General features: G+C 38.5%; 1 protein-coding gene across 1 annotated transcript in view; it reads left to right on the top strand.

The window, feature by feature from the left end:
- LOC102193066 (CUB and sushi domain-containing protein 3-like) overlaps window positions 1-18,624 on the top strand; it is a 387,453-nt gene that overhangs the window by 84,704 nt on the left and 284,125 nt on the right. Inside the window, exon 2 of the mRNA XM_005728525.1 lies at window positions 8,756-8,978. Coding sequence (XP_005728582.1) covers window positions 8,756-8,978 — 223 coding nt within the window. The remainder of the gene's footprint in view (window positions 1-8,755; window positions 8,979-18,624) is intronic.

Below are 18,624 nucleotides of genomic sequence, written 5' to 3'. Positions count from 1 at the left end.
TCCTTAGTTCTGTTTGCCATCTCCACTTTATGTTCAGTATTGTCAATAAATCACCTTCACATCTGAGTAAGTGCTGCATCTGAGTCCTCCTTTCCACTCTTCACACGGCCGCTGCCCCGGACCATGACATGGACTACTAATGGTTTCCATTCAACTTGAATACATTTGCACTACAGAAATCTCATTTGGCCAGTTTTGAGTCTGATAAAGACTGGATTTCTTGAGCTCAATGGTGTAAAGTAGGCTACAGGATTGCTGAAGATGTCTTGATTGACAGGAGTTTCTCCTTTTTAATACATTCGAGAAATATTCAACAGTCATTCTGTATTTTTCTGGTTTATTTCAGATTTTCATTCTGCTTAGATTTTTTATATATAATAACCATTACAAAGTGCTTCCTTTATCACTACAAAGGGAGTGATGTAACCATACTTCGTGCTTTTAAACTACAATGGGTGCCCACAAACTGCAGCAAGCAGGTTTTAAGTTTTAGTCCAAATAGGTGAGCGGAAATATGTTTTACACTATCTTAGAAAGTCCCTATTTTGTTGAAAATTGTAACCACCCACAAAGATCAGCGGTATATCGTGGCCTGATCTCGTCTTCTGTCTCATCTTCTGTCCCTTCCACCGCCCTGGCATCACACCTGCACACAGGCTTTTGCTTAACTCACATCTCACCAGACAGTGCTCATCCTCAAAATAACTCTAGACAACAAAAGCCACATGGGACAGCAGACTTGTTAGCTTTCACACCATTTTACCTTATACCAAGGCAATGATGGAAGGGCTGACCCTGCTGAATAAATCATACCTCAGTTTTCTTCATTTCTTCAGTAACCTATACTTACGATCTTAAAATATGATTTACCGGTATAGTGCAGCTTTGCCTCACGCTTCCTTACAAACGCTTACAGCAGTTTTACAGGACCTTAGTCTGATAATTTCTGCTGTCATTTAAAGTTTAAACCTTGGTTCTGGTTGAAGTTGTTGCTCTAGTGAGGAGACAATAAAACTGCTCATCTCTGGACTCATAGTAATATCTAATACTTGCGTATATTAGGGACAAGTTGGGATAATAAAAATTTCTCCTTTAATATCTTCCGTTTAAAGTAACAGAATGCAGTGTTGTGTAGTGAATTTAGTGGTAACAAGCCAGCGTTTAGGATGTTTTTGGATCAGATAGATAATTATAACGACATTATCAAAATTTATCACCAGGAAATAGCTAAACAAATGTATGCTGACTCTGCAGTCACAGCATTCAAGTGCTGTTTTCCTTTTTTTGGAACAGTAGTGATTAAATTATCTTAGGCTGATTATGTCCCCACAGCGCTGTATTATATAAAGAGGTTCTGCCTCCTGAAGTGGCTGCATAAAAGCAGAGTACCACGCGTCTGTATATTTCTCCATGTACGTCTCCTCTTTACCGCTTCATCATCTCTTTCTTTCTGATTCCCTTAACGCAGCAAGAGTCCCCTCTGTTCTCATCTTTTCTCCATCAGTCCCATTTGTTTACTGTTCTCTCAAATCTTGTCTTTGTCTTTACTTTTATGTGTGTCCCTCCGTCTCATTCTTGTTGTTCTCTTTTTCTCTCTCTTTATCTCTACTCCATCGCCCCCCTCCTTCCCCTGACTGACAGTGTTATAAATTGATTTTCAGCCCGGTGTGTTCCTTCTGTCTCTCTCTAGGCATTTCCCTTATTTAGCCTCTACCACTCCAGGGTATAGTCTAGACCGCAGGCCGACTGTCAGTCAGTGGCAGTGTGGAGCAGTCTAATTCTTGGCTGACAAGCATTCCTGACAGCAGGAACCAATGGGACGTTTCAAACATGCTTACTCTCTCTGGCTATGTCTCTTTCTGTTGCAATTTTTTTTCTTTGCTCTCTCTCATTTTCCTCACATTTTCCCTTCCTGTGCACTCCACTCTTCATTCTGACATCGTTTTTTTTTCTCAGTTTATCTACCTTTCTGCCACCGCTCCTTAATTTTCTTCATCTTTCTTTCACTCAATCATCCCAAACCACCACAAGACAATTACAGATACAATCATTTTCCAGAGCCATGCACAGCTCATTTAAATTAACTAACGTTGGACTCATGCACACGTGTGCACACCAATACATGCATTATATTTTGTCCTCTGGCGCTTTGAGTGCAGTTGTGATCTGAATACTCACTGAATGATTGGTATGTCTGCAAGGATTTTTTTTTTTTTTTTTTGGTCAGTTTGCTCCATTGGGAAATCCATTCTTTAATCATAAATGAGTGTGTGTGTGAGATTAGACGAAGTATCCCTTTAAGCGAATCTGGTACCACAGAGGTCCTGAGAGACATGAAGGGAGAAAGAGAGAGAAAGAGATCAATAAGAAGGAGAAGGAGAGACAGACAGAGCATGGCATAGAGGTGGAAAGGAATTTAAAATTTAAAAAAAAATTCTTCAGGGATGGATTTGTGTAATTTCACTGCACTGCTCAGGATATGGCTAATATTTTATTTTACAGTATGTGTGCACACCCACACAGATATGTCTCATATGGAGACATTGCTGCCACCCCCTAGCAGGAAATGGGGACGCCCAGAAACCTTAAGGGGGTAGTGCAGATTGCATTCAAATGAAAAATAGGATAATTTCACATTTTCTTCATTTAGCAGTCAGAACCATGTGGAAATAGCTATAGTGATCATAGGGTTCCCTTTGCAAAATGACAAGCCTAGTAATTGATTTCACCCCTTCAGAATCATCAAGCTTATTTCAGAACGTGTAAAGTCAAATTATCTTACTGAATGGCAATGGCAGATTTTTATTAATTTATATATTCAGTTTGACTAATATCATTTCCCTAGCTTCATGATGATGCTTTTCTCACGGACTTTAAAGGCTCAAGGATTCTTTCAGCCTGCACTAGTTTTCCGGACCAGGGCGTGTGTGGGTGTTGCTACTGATACTCTTGAGAAAATAAAGTGCGAAGCAGAAGTCTATTTCGCAAGCTCAAAGACGCCATAGTCAAGTGTACAATCATTTGAGGCATTATTTTTCAATTTTGAATGTCTTAGCGACTGCACAAATTTACTCTTCCATCACAAATCATTGCTCAGTGGTACATGGTCCAGCCTATTATGAACCTAGAAGTTTTCCACACCACAGATTAATCTTGCAACAACTTAAGAGTGTCAACAAAGCTTTTGAGCCTAAAAAACTGAAACAGAATTTTTGCCCAATGTAATTTGGGAAATATCTTTAACATCAGAGGGTGCATGCACGCAAACAATCGTATTCACATTCACTGGCTATTCAGAACAATTTTATTTTTGAAAAGAAATAGAGCACTTTGCTCTCAGACTACTGGCTCAGACTTAAAATCTTTGGTAAAGCGTATAGTTATGGCTGGATCACTTTACCCTAAACACTGCCTTGGTTATGTTGAATAGGACTAGGCTGCTGGGGGCTTTGCAAACAGTTTGCATTTAATCATTAGTTAAATGATTAACCCCCCCGAGAAATGTTCTCCTGGAGGTTTCTTCCTATTAAATGGGAGTTTTTCTTTTCCCCACTGTCGCCAAATACTTTCTCACATGGGGTCGTCTGAGTTTTGGGGTCTCTGTGCTATTGTGGGGCTGAGTTGAATTGAACAGAACTGAATTGAATTAGACTTCTCAAAATATTTGCTGATATGCTATTTAAAGTCCAAAATTTACACTATATCTTTAATTAGCTGTCCATAAAACTGGACTTCTCTCACAATGGTGTGACAATTGCTGGGGTAAGTCACTTGTTAATCTCACATTTCCTTTTTTTCCTGGAGTGTTATCTTAGACATTCAAGATGAGATATTGCTTTGAGAAAAGAGATCAAGCTTATATTGTAGACCAGGGTTCATTAAATCCACTCAATTCACGAAGCAGATTTTCTTCTTTGTCTTTAAGCTTTCTTTATCCAGGGAAGGTTTTGCTGAGCACGCATGCTCTTTTCCAGCTAAACCCTGTTCCTCATTAGCACCAGCGCAGATACTCACACCTGGGAGCTACCCAGTCCAGCCACAAATCTTTTACTGTTTGCCAATTAGCATCTTGTTTTAAGTCTTCAGGGGGATATGTGTTCCTTTAAATGAATTCCTACTCAAAATCCCTTTAAGAATTAAACACACCTGGCCTGTATTTGACTATAAGCAAAGTTTGCATGTGCTAAATTGTTTGTGGAGGGCAGTGTCACTCCACAGACATGGTTATATTGGATATAATGCCTTTGCAAAACAAATAGGTCCAGTTATGACACACTTTCAAGGCAAAAAATACACTTCATCTTCACAGTGTTTGCCAAAATCTGACTCAATTCGGTGTGTCTCGCTACTTCTTTTAACCTCCTCTGCTATGGGTCAAAATCAGCCTAATCGGGTGCCAGTTTCGCTCACTGGGTTAAGTAGGCGACCCATACGCCGCAAGGCCACTGCAGAGGCCCGGGTTTCATTCTGCCCTGAGCCATTTCCTTCGTGTCATTCCCCCTGCTCTCTTTCCCTCCTTTCCTGTCTGCTTCACCGACTTATCCAGCAATAAGTCTGCTATAAACAAAAACAAACTTGGCTTGATCTTGCTATGGGAGTACATAAACCCAATATAGTTACTAAAACCAAACAGACAATTAGTCAGATAAGCATAAATGCTACTTCAGGATGTCATTATAGATAATGTGTGTGGTTAACTAGCAAGGTTAGGGTTTGAGAGGACGCTTCATGTGTGCTGTGTGTGAGGGGAGTAGGGGGCAAGAGGGGAGTAAGCTAAGAATTGTGAACAAAGTAAATGGAATAACGTGTAAAAGGTTTAAATGGCAAGCATATTCAATAAGCTGTGTGAATGATGCATGGATTTGTGTGTATATTCCTCGGAATTGCCCCGTGCATGTGAAGCTATGTGTTTACGTGTGTGTTCATGTATGCTTGTCTGTCTGTGACTCTATGCCTGCATCTGCGTGTGTGCATGTGTGTAGAGGGGCTGTCAGTTTCGGTCTGGTAGTCACCATAATTAGAAGTCTCTCTTTTACCCCTGTCTCCTGCTTGCTTTTCCCTTTCTCTCGCTCTCTCTCCTCCGCTGAGTCTAGCCTTCTTTTCCTTTTACTTCTCCCTTTTCTCTGTTTCGATATTTTCAATTCTTTCTCTACCTCTTTCCTCCTCCTACACTCTCTCGCACCCTCTGAGTGATGAGTTTTAAATCATCCTTTCATTCTTGCGCAGTGATGAACGAGGAGGAAATCTGTCCTTTTCTCTTTGTTTATTCAGCTCTCCATCTCTGTCCCTCTGTCTCTTTTTCGCTCTTTATTCACCCCACCTTGTGTCCTCGGTTTTCTGTATAATGAAGTTGCCTAATCTAGGCAAAGATACCCTTAGATGTGTAAGTACACACAGAATTGTAAGTCATATTTGCATATTGTGATGACTTCACATTTAATGTTCAATTTTGTTTAGAAACAAAAGCAAAATAAGCTACACCAAGCAAATAAGTCTAAAAAACAGACAAATCCAAATTCAAGTACTATCCAAAAGTCATTTGAATCAGTTATCACTTGATTAGACTCAAAGAAATCAACGACATTTGCTCTTTGTATTTGTGTTCATATCTTTTCCCTTTATGAATTGTGGTTTCTGTTAAACTCTCCTTGAAACATTTCATTGTATGCTGGTTAAGAACCACATGGGCCTTCTAGTTTTGAACTGGGAAAATGGCAGATAAGTATCTTGTTTTCTTGCTGTACCTTGCAAAATCTTCTTCTTTATTGTTGTTGTTTTCTTCCCTTTTCTTCTTCACTCCTTTGACCTCATTAAAAATATGTAGACAGGGTGACCAGCGGCATGTTAGGTTTGTAGGTATGCGTGTTTGTGCACAGGTATCCCCTCATATGGCTTAGCTTGTCCCTCCCGGTTGCCCAACATCTCATCTCTGATTGGTTGTGAAGGGATAGAGATACCAGCCCTTAATTGGAGCCAAGGCTGCCATTGGTGATTACATCTGTCACTGTGATAGCCTTGGAATAGTCTGGGTAAATGAGGGTTGGACAAACACCACACATGCACAGACATCAGCACACACAGATGCACGCGCGCACACACACACGCACAGACAGACACACATCATTTTGGTTGGGATGCTGTCTTGGATAATTGGTTCGAAAAGCATCCAGCGGGATCGTCCCTGCTGTCCCCGTGGCCCTGGCTGCCATGGTAAATAACAAGGCTCATAAACATGAAAGTCAGGGGGATGATCATCCTGATTTGAGCTTTGCACTCAGATGAGATTGATGAAAGCCTAGAAGTTTAAAGGACTTTGAACATCCAATAATAGCATTTTTCAGCAAAACACTTTCATTTATAGCTAAAACAGCACAGCAAAGCCAAACAACTGTGGCATTAAAGGCTCTTGAAAACTATTTTAAGGCTTTTTTTCTCTTTATTCTGTTCATTTGAATGTTTGCTGATTGTACATGGTTAAAAAACAAGACTAACAACACCTTTATAGGTTAATGGGAAAATTATTTAAAACAGGCATAAATGTTTAGCAATTTGTAATATTTTTTCTTGGCAAGAAGACATGCATTTATAACAGCAAGCGTCTTTGCTGTAGTGTCCTTCAACAGAATAATGTTAAATCCTTACCAGGTACAATGGTTTCTCCTCTGTGAGCTTACTCTGCAATCTCACCTCCCTGTGAAGTACAAGAAGTGAACAGTTTCTCCATCGGGGATCAATAGAGCATTGCAAGCAGTAGCCTGGACCGACTTCAGTCCTGGACACTCCAAGGTTTTCATCTAGCACCTGTAGTGTATTTGATATAAAAGGATCATTAAGATCAAAGGGAGAAGATAATGATACTGATGTGAACTGTAAAGTCCAAGGAGATCAATTACATTTACATTTTATAATTTAGGCATTTAGCAGGTGCTGTAACCCGGAGAGATTTAAAATAAGTACAGCAGCAGGATTAGCTTCACTTCTAATTTATCAGTACATGAACCTTATAAAAGAAAGTGCAAAGGATCACTGTTGCTGTATTAAACCTTTCTTTCAACTTATTGCCATATCATTAGAAAATGTCTGCAGGAATTACACTTCTCGTAGTTTTACTGTTTTAGTAGAATACCACAAGCAGTGCTTCTTAGCAACAACGCGTCATCCTTTATGACTACTTAACTCGAAACCTGAACTTTAATAACTTCTAACAAGCAGTTCTGAATGACTGACCATAGTTTAAGTCTAATACTGCACTAATATCATTCACAATTGCTTGATTATCCAGTGCTTTACTCACAGGGAAAAAAGCATTGGGAAGCAAGAAAAGCATATTTACTGTTGTCACAAAAAATATAGATTTTTTGTTGTAGTTGATGTTAGAAGTTAGTTTTGCACCTGTCCCTCTAGACCCATATTTTGCACCAATATTTTGTGCTGTAGTTGATTTAGATGTCAGGTTTGCACCCCTCCACCCCCCTAAACCCACTTTCTTTGTCTCCTCCTGCTACCAGCCTGCCACCACATAAACAAAGTCATTTAAAGAGCCTATAGGAGCTCATTAAGATCAAGTAGTATTTATCTTCTCCATCCCTGAAGAATTCATTAACTGTTTTTGATGTTGTATGGTGCGAGCAAGAGCGTAATCGGTGTCGTTTTTCATTTTCAGTTGTTGTAGATGGATGTCTCAACAAAACAAAGCAAATGGTTATTCTGTACAGCTATAAATTGCCGAGTCATGTTCAAAGGCACTGCCGCTGACTGACACACCCCTTTGCTTGTTGTGCATTTTAACATGTCAGTAATTGATTAGCAGCAAACAAAGGAATTGCCAGCTTTTGATCTTGCAGATGCCCATAGGATGAATCCAGGAGAATGCACCGGTCTCGCATTGATTTCACCTTTTAAGTGAGCTGGAAAGGTTGCTCAGTGGCAAAAGAGATTCCAGTCACTCGGGGGACCCGAGTTCAAGCACCCCATGCTGAATGTGAATACCACTTCCTGGGGTGCTGTTCTGAAGTCCTGCCCCTGCCCCATGCCGTCACTGTGAAGGAGTGCATCACAAACTATAGATAAGCAGCGCTACCCTAGAAGAAGTTCTGGGAAGTACTTACTTCTATGATCTTCATATATTTCTATTAATACGTAATCATAGATCAGCATCAAAGACCAGGATATATCAAAACGAAGCTGACCTACTTAATATCACTCATGCTGACTCGTGGCTTCTTAGTTCATTCATTAAAAGCAATGTTTTGTATATTTTTTTTCTTTTGACTTTTTAGTGGTCTTACATAAAATAATAATGAATAATTGACCGTCACTTCTAATGGTTGTGTTTAAAAAAAAGCAGTAATAAGTACTTGTTAGTGTGCGTATGTGTGGTTTTGTGTACAGTTTGAATGTGCTATGCAGTTACTACTCTGTCATAATGACAACTGAACCAGCTTTAATACACTGGCAGTTACACACTGATGCTGTTGCAACTGCACGTGCTGAGGAAGACTCACGGCTGCACTTACAATAAATAGTTGTGCGACAGTTACGAAATCCTTTTGTCACAATGGGCAGACATACGGAGGTGTAACTTCTAGCATCATCACTCTTTCACGTTTTAAAATATTGAATGATGAACATTAAACATTTTGAGAGTTCAATTATCTTGATTTATTATAATGTCTTAAGGTCACAACTTCAGTTTGACACCTTTATGTTTTCTTCCTCTAACTTAAGATGTGCTCAAATCTCTTTTCTCTTTCAGGTTTTATCTACACATGCGGGGGTACACTGAAAGGTCGAAATGGCAGTATAGAATCTCCTGGCTTTCCCTATGGCTACCCAAATGGAGCAAACTGCACCTGGGTCATTGTTGGAGAGGAAGGAAGTAGAATCCAGCTCATCTTCTTGTCATTTGCCATAGAAGAAGAGTATGACTTCCTGTCGTTGTACGACGGACATCCCCACCCTGCTAACTTCAGGACCAGGTAGGGCAGTTTTTATGTGTTATTCTTTTCAATTTTTCTTTTTTCATTTTCTTTTTTTTAAAGCAAGCGTTCATTTTGTCAAAGGAGAGAAATATGAAAACATTTAAAGCTTCAAACTGTTCTCATCCTATAATCTCATTAAAAATGAAGCATCGAATAAACTAAAAAATGCAGAGATCCGTCTCACATTTTGAGTTTTAATATCAATACAAATTGCTTAAGTAAAAGAAAACGTCCTTCTAACAGATACTGACACTACGGATGTTGCCCGAATTCTTTTAAGCAATGTTCACGTGGTGTTAAATGACCTTTGATAGCAACAGGGTGATCCACATTTGGTTTGCGGCAGCAATCACTGCCACTGCGGCTTCCTTTAGTTATTGAATTAGTTTATTGAGCTCTTCTTGCAAGAAACACAATACCCTGAAAGAATCTTGTTTTAGATAAGCTTTTAAACTCTACTTGTATGATTTTATCAGTCAATCAGTGGAGCTTAATAGCATCTGTCTGTGACTCTATTCACATTCAACATGTTCCTTTAACCCTGAAATGAATTTTTTTTGTTTTTTTATTAACTGTGAAATGTGAGAACACTGTTTAAATGTTTAAATGTCACTGCACACTGTACAAAGTGTTTAGGATGTTGGTTCACAAAAAGTAACTCAATTATATAAATGCAAATTAATTTTTTTTTGTGGTTCATTCACACAAAATCATCCCTTAAAGATGGACTTATTGTTATAAGCCAGCTAATCAATAACATCTCACGTCCAAATCTGGTGAATGAAAATAATCAAAGTAATAAAAGACAACAAACATTGCAACCAATTTAGTATTGGAAGAAAGACATTGTTTATAGAGCATAGCTGTTATTAACTGTTTTGTTTAATGCTTCACTAAGTTTTCTATGTCTTGGTCACATCAGTTATTCAAATTAAATAAACAAGCAAAAATAGAAACCAACTGTGACTCAGAAAGTGAATTTTTTTTTTTTTTTGTGTGGATTTGGTCATCCATGTGGGACGACTTTTTTTTTTCAGTGAAGACTATCCAAGCCAAAGCAAGGTAAGCAACCACACGAAAGAAAATTCCCAAGATTTTGTTCTTTCTTTGTGTTTTTGTCTTCACTTTGTAGTGGATTTGAAGTTGGCTAAGCTTGGTTTCTAAAAGGCTTACAGTGAAGTCTGATCAAACCACACAGCCCCACAGTCCCAACAAAGCAGTTTCTAGTTTTCGTTCAAATCAGATAATCCGCATATCATATAATATAAGGTCTGATGTCACAACCTCGTTTTGCATATCTCATCGGACAAATTATGAACAGAAGCTTCCACTGTTGATGGAAAGATTTCTTTAATTACATCAGGCATGTGTGAGGCAACTATCAACAATATAGTGCCAGGAGAGAAAATCTGGTTTGGTTCAGTTGAGGAAAAAGGATTTGGGTCATGTAGAAATGAAATGAGTCGCCTTGATACTTGTCATGGGGAATGAACTGTTTTCATTAGCTTCAACAGGCATAATTTCTAATCAGCGAGCTGCACTAATCAACCTTTCTCGGACGTGGCGTTTAGGGCTCAAATTGCCATACAGAGTTAATTAAACAAGAGAGGAAAAGAATGGAACAAAACAGAAGAGAATACAAAAGGAAATAAGGTGACTAGGTGATTTTTGCCAGGTTATATAAAATTCTTGTTTCCACAAAGACAAAGAGACTTTCTCCCGACTCCAGTCTAAAGAAACTGGAGCTGGGAGAAAGTCAGAGATGCCCTCTGTGCTCTTATTGGCTGATTAGGATTCTTTGCTTATCTAAGATAACAGAAGATAATGTGTTGTGTGAATGCATTCATGTCCATAGGTTTGTCTGTGCTTGTCTGTGTGTGTATGTGTGTGCCTGTGGGGAAGATTTATGGCATGCATAATTCCAGTCGCCTTGCTACGTAAGCCAAACCTGTGGCTTATTCTCCTGCAGTCTCTTTTTCACTCTTTCATTACTTAAAACAGACATAGACACATAGCAACAAATTGTAATTTCATTGTCAACATAATACAAATGTAAGTGATTAAATACACTGGAGAAGACTGCACGATACGCTGCAAGTCATTTGTTCCCACTCACACACATGCAAATATTTGACCTTGCTCAGTAAAAACATATTTTATGGGGTGGCGCAGTGGTGCAGTAGTTATCACTGTCTCCTCACAGTAAGGTCCTCCAGCTGACTGAGGCCTTTCTGTGTGGCGGTCTCTCCTGGTGCTCTGGCTTCCGTCCATAGACATGCTTGTTAAGTTAATTGGTGATTCTAAATTGGCTGTGAGTGTGAAAGGTTGTCTGTCTCTCTGCGTTAGCCCTGTAATAGACAGCCAACCAGTAAAGGGTGTGTCCTGCCTCTCACCCTGTGACACAGTTTAGGCTCCTGCGACCCTAAATTGGATAGAAAAATATTCGATGAGCTTAGAAAAAGACACATTTCTCTATTCCTTCTTTTTGTTTTTTTGTTTTTTTTCATATTTTTTCCAAATCCTTTACAATTTGAGAACTGGGAAAAAAAAGGAAAATGCCCTGCACTGCATCTCAGCTATATAGGTGTGGTGTCACAATCGATACATAAAAAATAAGAAGAATTTGTGTTATTGAAAATATGAATATTAAAATATTCAACTTTTTAATAGTTTTTAGCCTAAAAGCAGTTATTTGGGGTTTCATGGTTCAAGCTTGACCGTTGCTGTAAAAGTGATCTTTTTTTTAAAAAATGCATTAAAACTGTCACCGTTCTTTTTTTTCTTTTTCAGTTAAAAAGCCTTAAATTCTTGGGTTTCTTTGCGGTAAAGTTGAAATGACATTTTTACATTTTTGTCGCCACCTGTCTCACCTTGACTAGTATCTGAAAGTAAAAGCATTTTTTAAGAGTAAATTTCTGTTCTTTTTAAATAACTATTATTATTGACAACATCAAAGGTGATGCTGTCTATCAACTGGAAATTAAATCTATTTGTGAATTTCTTCTACAATCACATTAATCAAGGTATAAAAACATTTTTCCCACTGCAAGTTGCCATCAGTGAGTAAAGGTCACCTTCCCTGATTTCTGCATGATAAAAAAAAGCCCCAGTGCAACTTTGAAATAACAGTTCCTCTCTGCCCCAGTCGATTATTTATTGACTCTAGCTGGAAGTTAAAATTATTGACTGTGATAAACTGGGTTTTGAACTTTGGGATGGTCTCACCTGCCTGTTCTCTTCTTGATCTTGGTGCAACAAATAGATATGATGAATGGAGTTCATATAAGCCAGGAAACATCTGGGGATCACACACTGTGACTAGCACATTCAAGACATTTTTATGCGATTAGTAACTGGCTCAAATCAGGCTTTCAGGCTGGAATTTCTGCATATGTTATTTAAAAAAAAAATACTCTAATTGACAAATGATCCACAGTGTCTTGACAAAGTGAAGTAGTATTATTGCAAAGCAAAACCATTTAGGAAACACAGCAACTCAGCCATAAAGTTACAGACCATGTAAATTTACAGAGTGGAGTCGCTGAGTGCTGAGGTGTAGGTGTCACTGTACTTTCGTCCATATAGTCTTTTTCTGGTAGAGAAACTGAGACGTTTTCTAATACACTATGAATCATGTTATTTCTCTGAAAAAAAGATGTGAGGGTTTTTTTGTTTGTTTTCTTTTTTGTTTTTTACATGACTACCTACAATTTCATGGGCAGTCAGTGGAAACAGTACTTTAACATGTTTCTCAGTTTTAGTTGGTCTGTGTTTTGATTTATTTCAAGGAATGCTGCATGAACAACACAGTACTCCAATTATTCATGCAACATGCAGTTCATGCCAAATACCCTTGGTTTTCAGACTTTCTAGGCCAGATAATCAAATAAACCAAAGTCAAAAATCTGCTTTACTTAATGCAACTAAGAGCAGTGGGTCATCATCAAGAGCAACATGGGTCATGCTCAACATTCCTTCCAAATGCTTCCCTTTGAATCTGCTCAGCTGAACAATACATTTAAAGCACTGGACAGTGCAGTGCACAGACAGGGCAGTGGCCACCCATGGTGCATGTTGTTAACATCTCTGTCATTGAGGACGTGGGTTAGCACAATATTTGTATATTGTGTATATATTTCCCACTGTGCATAGCTTTGGATACTGGGTCACAAGTTTCTGTGACTGAATTTTTATTTATTTTTTATTTTTTGAATTGAAACCATGGTAAGGTATCAGGTGGCACATAAACTGTTGGAGTAGAAGACGTGACTGGGACTTCAGAGACTTTACCAGCTGTCTGAAAATTAATCATGTGTGAGCGCCAAGAGAGCATCTGAGAGTTTTTGGCCATGCATGGATAGATGGATAAAATACAAGTATTAAATGATGGAAGACACAGTAAGGGGTTTCTGTCACCAGACTTTCAGGATTAAAATGCGAAATTACCAGATTTAGGATTTGATCGCTGTGGTGTGACTACATGGTTCTTACAGTTACTCAGATTCAATGTAAACGTTTACATTATACATGAATTCTTCTGTGATTCATTTTTAAATTGTTTGATTTTTCCCCCTCTTCGTGTTATCCTTTCTTCATCCGAATGTCCAGTCAAAACTGTTGATGTGTGTATATTTTATCTGTAGGATCCTGACAGATGACTTAGTGGCTTTCATTCAACTCGCTTGGACTTTTGTACTGGTTCAGATACCATGGTAGCTTTACATGTGCAAAATGCAGATACAATTGTGTTTTCCATTGAGTAAGTGCACAGTCATGTTCACAAAATGAAAAAAGAAATGTGGGGTTGTAGCAGGTCACTGCATGAATATTTGATCAGTGCAATCTGTCAGTCTGTCCATTTCATCCTGTGGCTAGATTTGTTGTGTGCAAGCAAATCTGTTTTCAAGCCATTTACTCAAGTAAACTAGGTTTGTGCAGATGCATTTCAACAATAAAAGCCACAGGAGGAAACCTAAAGATAGTATTTGTGATATCAGACAGAGTCAGTGGCAGACTATCAGCAACAGCTTGAAAATATTAATAGTCTTTATGGAGCTTGAATCTATAACATTTCTGATCAAAGTCACGCATGCGTTACCATTATTACTTATTACACTGGATTTCAAATTTCTAAAAACACTTTGAAAAATGTTTCACATTTTTAATTTTTAATTGAAAATTTCAAATTGAGAGAAAGAAGACTTTCATTTTGAATTTAGTAAATGTGTAATTTTTCCTCTGGTGGTAATTAATGACCTGGTAACCCAGGTTACTGACTGTCTTGCTCTGAAATAAAAAACGGGAAGGAGGTTGTGTAATGAGTGTCATTCGTTTTATTATTGATGCCAAATTTTTACTCATTTTCAGTCCAGACCTTGGACTTACTGCTGACCATTTTTAGGATTGTTTGTTTGTTTGTTAAGCCATTTAACACTGACCTATGAATCACTCAAGCATAAAAAAGCCACTTAGCTGAAGGAATGAACCAGTGTTATATCTACACTCAACACACCACAGTAGCTTCACTTTTCAGCCAGACAATGATCCCACACACATGCCAAATGCAGTAAAACTATACCTGAGTAGAAAAGCCCTAAATGGAACACTAACAGGCCTTAACATTATTAAAGCAATGTGGGATCATCTTGACAGAGAACAGAACAAAAGGGAGCCAACATCCAAAGAAGAGCTTTAAATGTCCTTCAAAAAACCTCGTGAATTATTCCTGAGATTTAAAGAAAATGCAAGAAAGCTTGCCTAAAAGAGTGCAGGCTGTGTTGAAAAATAATTGAATTTTAAGCTACTTAAAACTACAGAAACAATGTTTTTTCCTTATATTCCTATATTTCCTTAATCTCTGACTCACTTCCACAGTGTGTCTTTGTCCTGTCTTCCTCCCCTCACCCAGATGGACACTCCTCCCTGAGCCTGGTTCTGCTGGAGGTTTCTTCCTGTTAAAAGGAAGTTTTTCCTTCCCACTGTTGCCTTTTTATTGCTCATGTTAGTGTACCTTGGCACATACAAATGCAGACATGCAGCAAATTAACTAGTAGCAGTGCTGTAGTCCGAATACAGAGCACAAAAAAAATGTTTTTATTATGATGGTCATCTGATCATGTAACTCCCAAATATATTTGATCTCATTTCTTGAGCAAGAACTGATCTTGACATTACAAAATATATTCATAAATCTGTGATGTAATGTGACGTATGCTTGGAGCCACATTACTGTGACACACACACACACACACATTCAGAGAAAAAAAACATTGCTGAATGTCACGAGAGGAAAAGCTTGTATGTGTCTGTTAACTCTATTTTTACCCCTTTTAGGTTGCGATATACTGGCTACTTTATTCCCTGCTTCCTATTTGTACTCTGACCCAGTTTGTATCTTCAATCCTTTACAGCACCAATTTTACACCTGGCTAAGTCACACCCACCCACTCCCTACACACACACAAGACACATCCACGGAAACTGAGAGACACATGATCGCTGCCACAAAGTAAACGTACACAGGCAACGTAAATACACAGCCATACAGCAAGACATGCACCTGCTGCACACAGGCGCAGAAGGCAAACAAACACAAAGGCCATGGGAAACAGCAATGTGTGATTGGTGTGAAAAGAAACAAATACGGCCTTTGATGTCGGGACAATATTCCTGAGCAAAACCGAGTTCACGTTTTTGGGGGAAGACAGCGAGAAGTGTATATGTAGATGCACAGGTATATGTGTGTGTGTGTGTGTGTGTGCTTTAGCGTGTGAGTGAGTGAGAGGTTTTGTGTGAGTGTGAACTGAGGTGTGTTTATCCCTGAGGTAGTGGTATTTCATCTCTTCCTGCATCAGTTCTGCCCTGTAGGGGGTAAGAGGCGTGTGTGTGTGCGTGTGTGTGTGTGTGTGTGTGTGTGTGTGTTAGAAGATCCAAATAGCTTTGCTCAGGTTAAAAAGACAGGAAGGAACAGAAAAGGAAGTCTTTTTCTTAGCATGTCTTTTTTTGCCAAGGTTGTTCTCCCTGCATGCCCTTGTGTATGCCACTTTTTGTTGCTTGAAAATTTGAATTGGTTCATTGTTGCCAGCCTGCTGTTTGACAGAGATTGTTGAGGATTTAAACATGAAAAACTAACTTAAACAAGAACACAGCAGGACCTCTGTATGGTCACTACAGGAGGCTGTAGTGGCAAACATGCAATACTAAAGTGATTTTGTGCAGAAGAAATTCTTCTGTATTCTTCTAAATGAACACATAGGAATAATAGCCACAGTCTCAACAGCGAGAGTCTCTTTAGACAAACCAAAACTTGCAACAAAACAAATAAACCTTCTCAGGAGAACTGTTCCAACTTTTACTGCAGTAAACAACATTTTGGCACTGTGGGTGTCCATCAGGTAGCCAATTTGGGGTAAACGATCACTGCAAGAAAACTTGAGCAAAACTGTTGTGAGGCCTTGCTTTGATTTGTGCATAATTGCTGGGCCTTGCACAATGTGCAGGAAAACGCTTTTTAATGTGAGTGCGTTTGTGCTTCATCGAGGTATCCTTTCATTGAAAGTTACACAGATTTCACAAATCAGAAACATTTCTGTTTGACGCAATTACATCACTGCATGTTTACATCTGTGTCTCTTACTTTTTTTGTTAATTTCTCTCATTTATTTTTGCAAAGTATGATTCAAAAAGTTTTTTTTATAGTTTTACATGACAAAAGTTACTGTTATACAAAGGAAACTCAGAGAAAGAAGGGTGTCCCAAGTCCATTAAAATACACATTAAGCTATAATTTACCTCAACAATCAGTATGTTTTTACTTAAAATTGATATAATTCCAAGCATTTCTCATTTTTACTTCATATCAGTGACTGTCTGTGTCTCTGAACTCCTCTCTTGATATACCTTCACTTTTATCTTTTCTCATTCTCACAATCTGTCTCTGTCTTAAGCCTGCCTTTTATTGAATAGATGTAATTCACTACTTCATCTCTCTTTTACTTAATATCTGTTTCTAAACTGTCCTCTGTGTCTCTCTCTTTTCACAATTCGACTCCACCACTCCCCACCTAATCTGTTTCTCTCTCAATTCTTCCAATAAATGTCATTAATTCGGCACTGATAACCAGCTCTGTTCTTTCAGCTCAGTCTGGCACATATTATAATTAGAATCATTACAGTAACGTTAACAGTGCAATACAATATTCAGGAGTCAAATCCCCTGGTGATTGAGCTCTCTTGAGGCTTTGGAGCTCCTGTTCTTTGTGTCATCCTGTGGACACTGTAGTCTGTTGAGATTATGTCTGTGTGCGTTTATTACACCTGGGGTTGGTGTTAATTGATTCCTCCCCGTCCTTTTCTGAATGGTGTGTTCGGTCTTATGAGAGAAAATAGGTGCGGTTTCATCAGTCATGTGCAATAAAATCTCCATTACAATAACTACATTTAAATACTAACAAGGCTACCTGCCAGTGCTTGATGAGGGCAATACTTCAGAAACTGCCAGATCAGTGACCTGTGTGCTTATTCACATCTGGTTCTTTTATTGTAGAGCTTATTAAAATTCTAATTAATTTAAAACATTAACAAAAACATATCCACCACAACTCTTACCAGAGCCTTTAAATCTTAACGTGGATCGATATGTATACCTGAATGATTGAAATAACCGATAGAATAATGTAAGTGAGTAATGCGTGTCTATTGCATACTTTGTGTACCAGCTCTCATTGGATGAACTTTACATTTCTATAGCCTGATGTCAGGTTGCCTTTTCCTGACAGTTTGATCAGTTACGTGAAAGAAGAACAATTAGAACTTGCAGCCATAAAAAGTCATAGGAGTCTTTAAATACAATCAGCACTGTAAAAACATGTTTGCCTGACAATGCAAATGTGAGTGTTTCAATACTCAGAGCAATGCAAATGTGTTTACTTGGAAGTCTTTTTTGGAAGCTTTCTCAGCAGTGGCTACATAATAAACGCATTTGTGTAGTATGGGTTTATTGTATGTCTAAATTTTACAGATTTGACTTATTTTTCCTCATTTTTTCAGCTGCTCCCTTTTACACAAAAGGTGGCCACAGTAGACGGATCCACATGTGTGATTTGTCAGATTTTTAAGTCAGATACTCAGCCACTTAAATCCTAAATCTTGTGTCTTAGACCATGGATTTTATGCATGTTAGGCAAATGTGGTAACCACTATACTTTAGAGCGACAGACTTTTTGTCATTATTGCGTTAGTTTATTCCATCCATGAGACTGATACTGCCCATGGACAACTCAAACTCAAAATAGATTTTTATTCTGTGTGCTAAACCTGTTGAGCTGTTCAAGGTCCTGGTGAAACCCATTTTGCCTTGGTCATGGTTCAGTCCTCTTAACTTTGTTTGATTTGGATGGCAAACCGATGAGACCCGAGGCTATGAAACAAGTCAGCCTGTCTGATAATATTGACTGTTTTGCGAGCTTGAGTGCTTGGTCACACATGTGCGTGCACGTCTTTTCTGTTTATGTGCTCGAGTCTTACTCATGTTTTGGGACTTAGATGTTGGGATGTGTCTTTACTATGGAGAAGGGACGGGGAGTATCATATAGTATCTCATATGGTAAATCAGTTTAGCCTGATAAGGAAGGTACAGTAGTAC

The sequence above is a fragment of the Pundamilia nyererei genome, unplaced genomic scaffold (genome assembly GCF_000239375.1).
Source record: "Pundamilia nyererei isolate P.nyererei 1_Seehausen unplaced genomic scaffold, PunNye1.0 scaffold00028, whole genome shotgun sequence".
In the NCBI taxonomy this organism is placed as follows: domain Eukaryota; kingdom Metazoa; phylum Chordata; class Actinopteri; order Cichliformes; family Cichlidae; genus Pundamilia; species Pundamilia nyererei.
The sequence above is the reverse complement of the archived record's forward strand: the minus strand, read 5'-3'. Positions and strand labels throughout refer to the sequence as shown.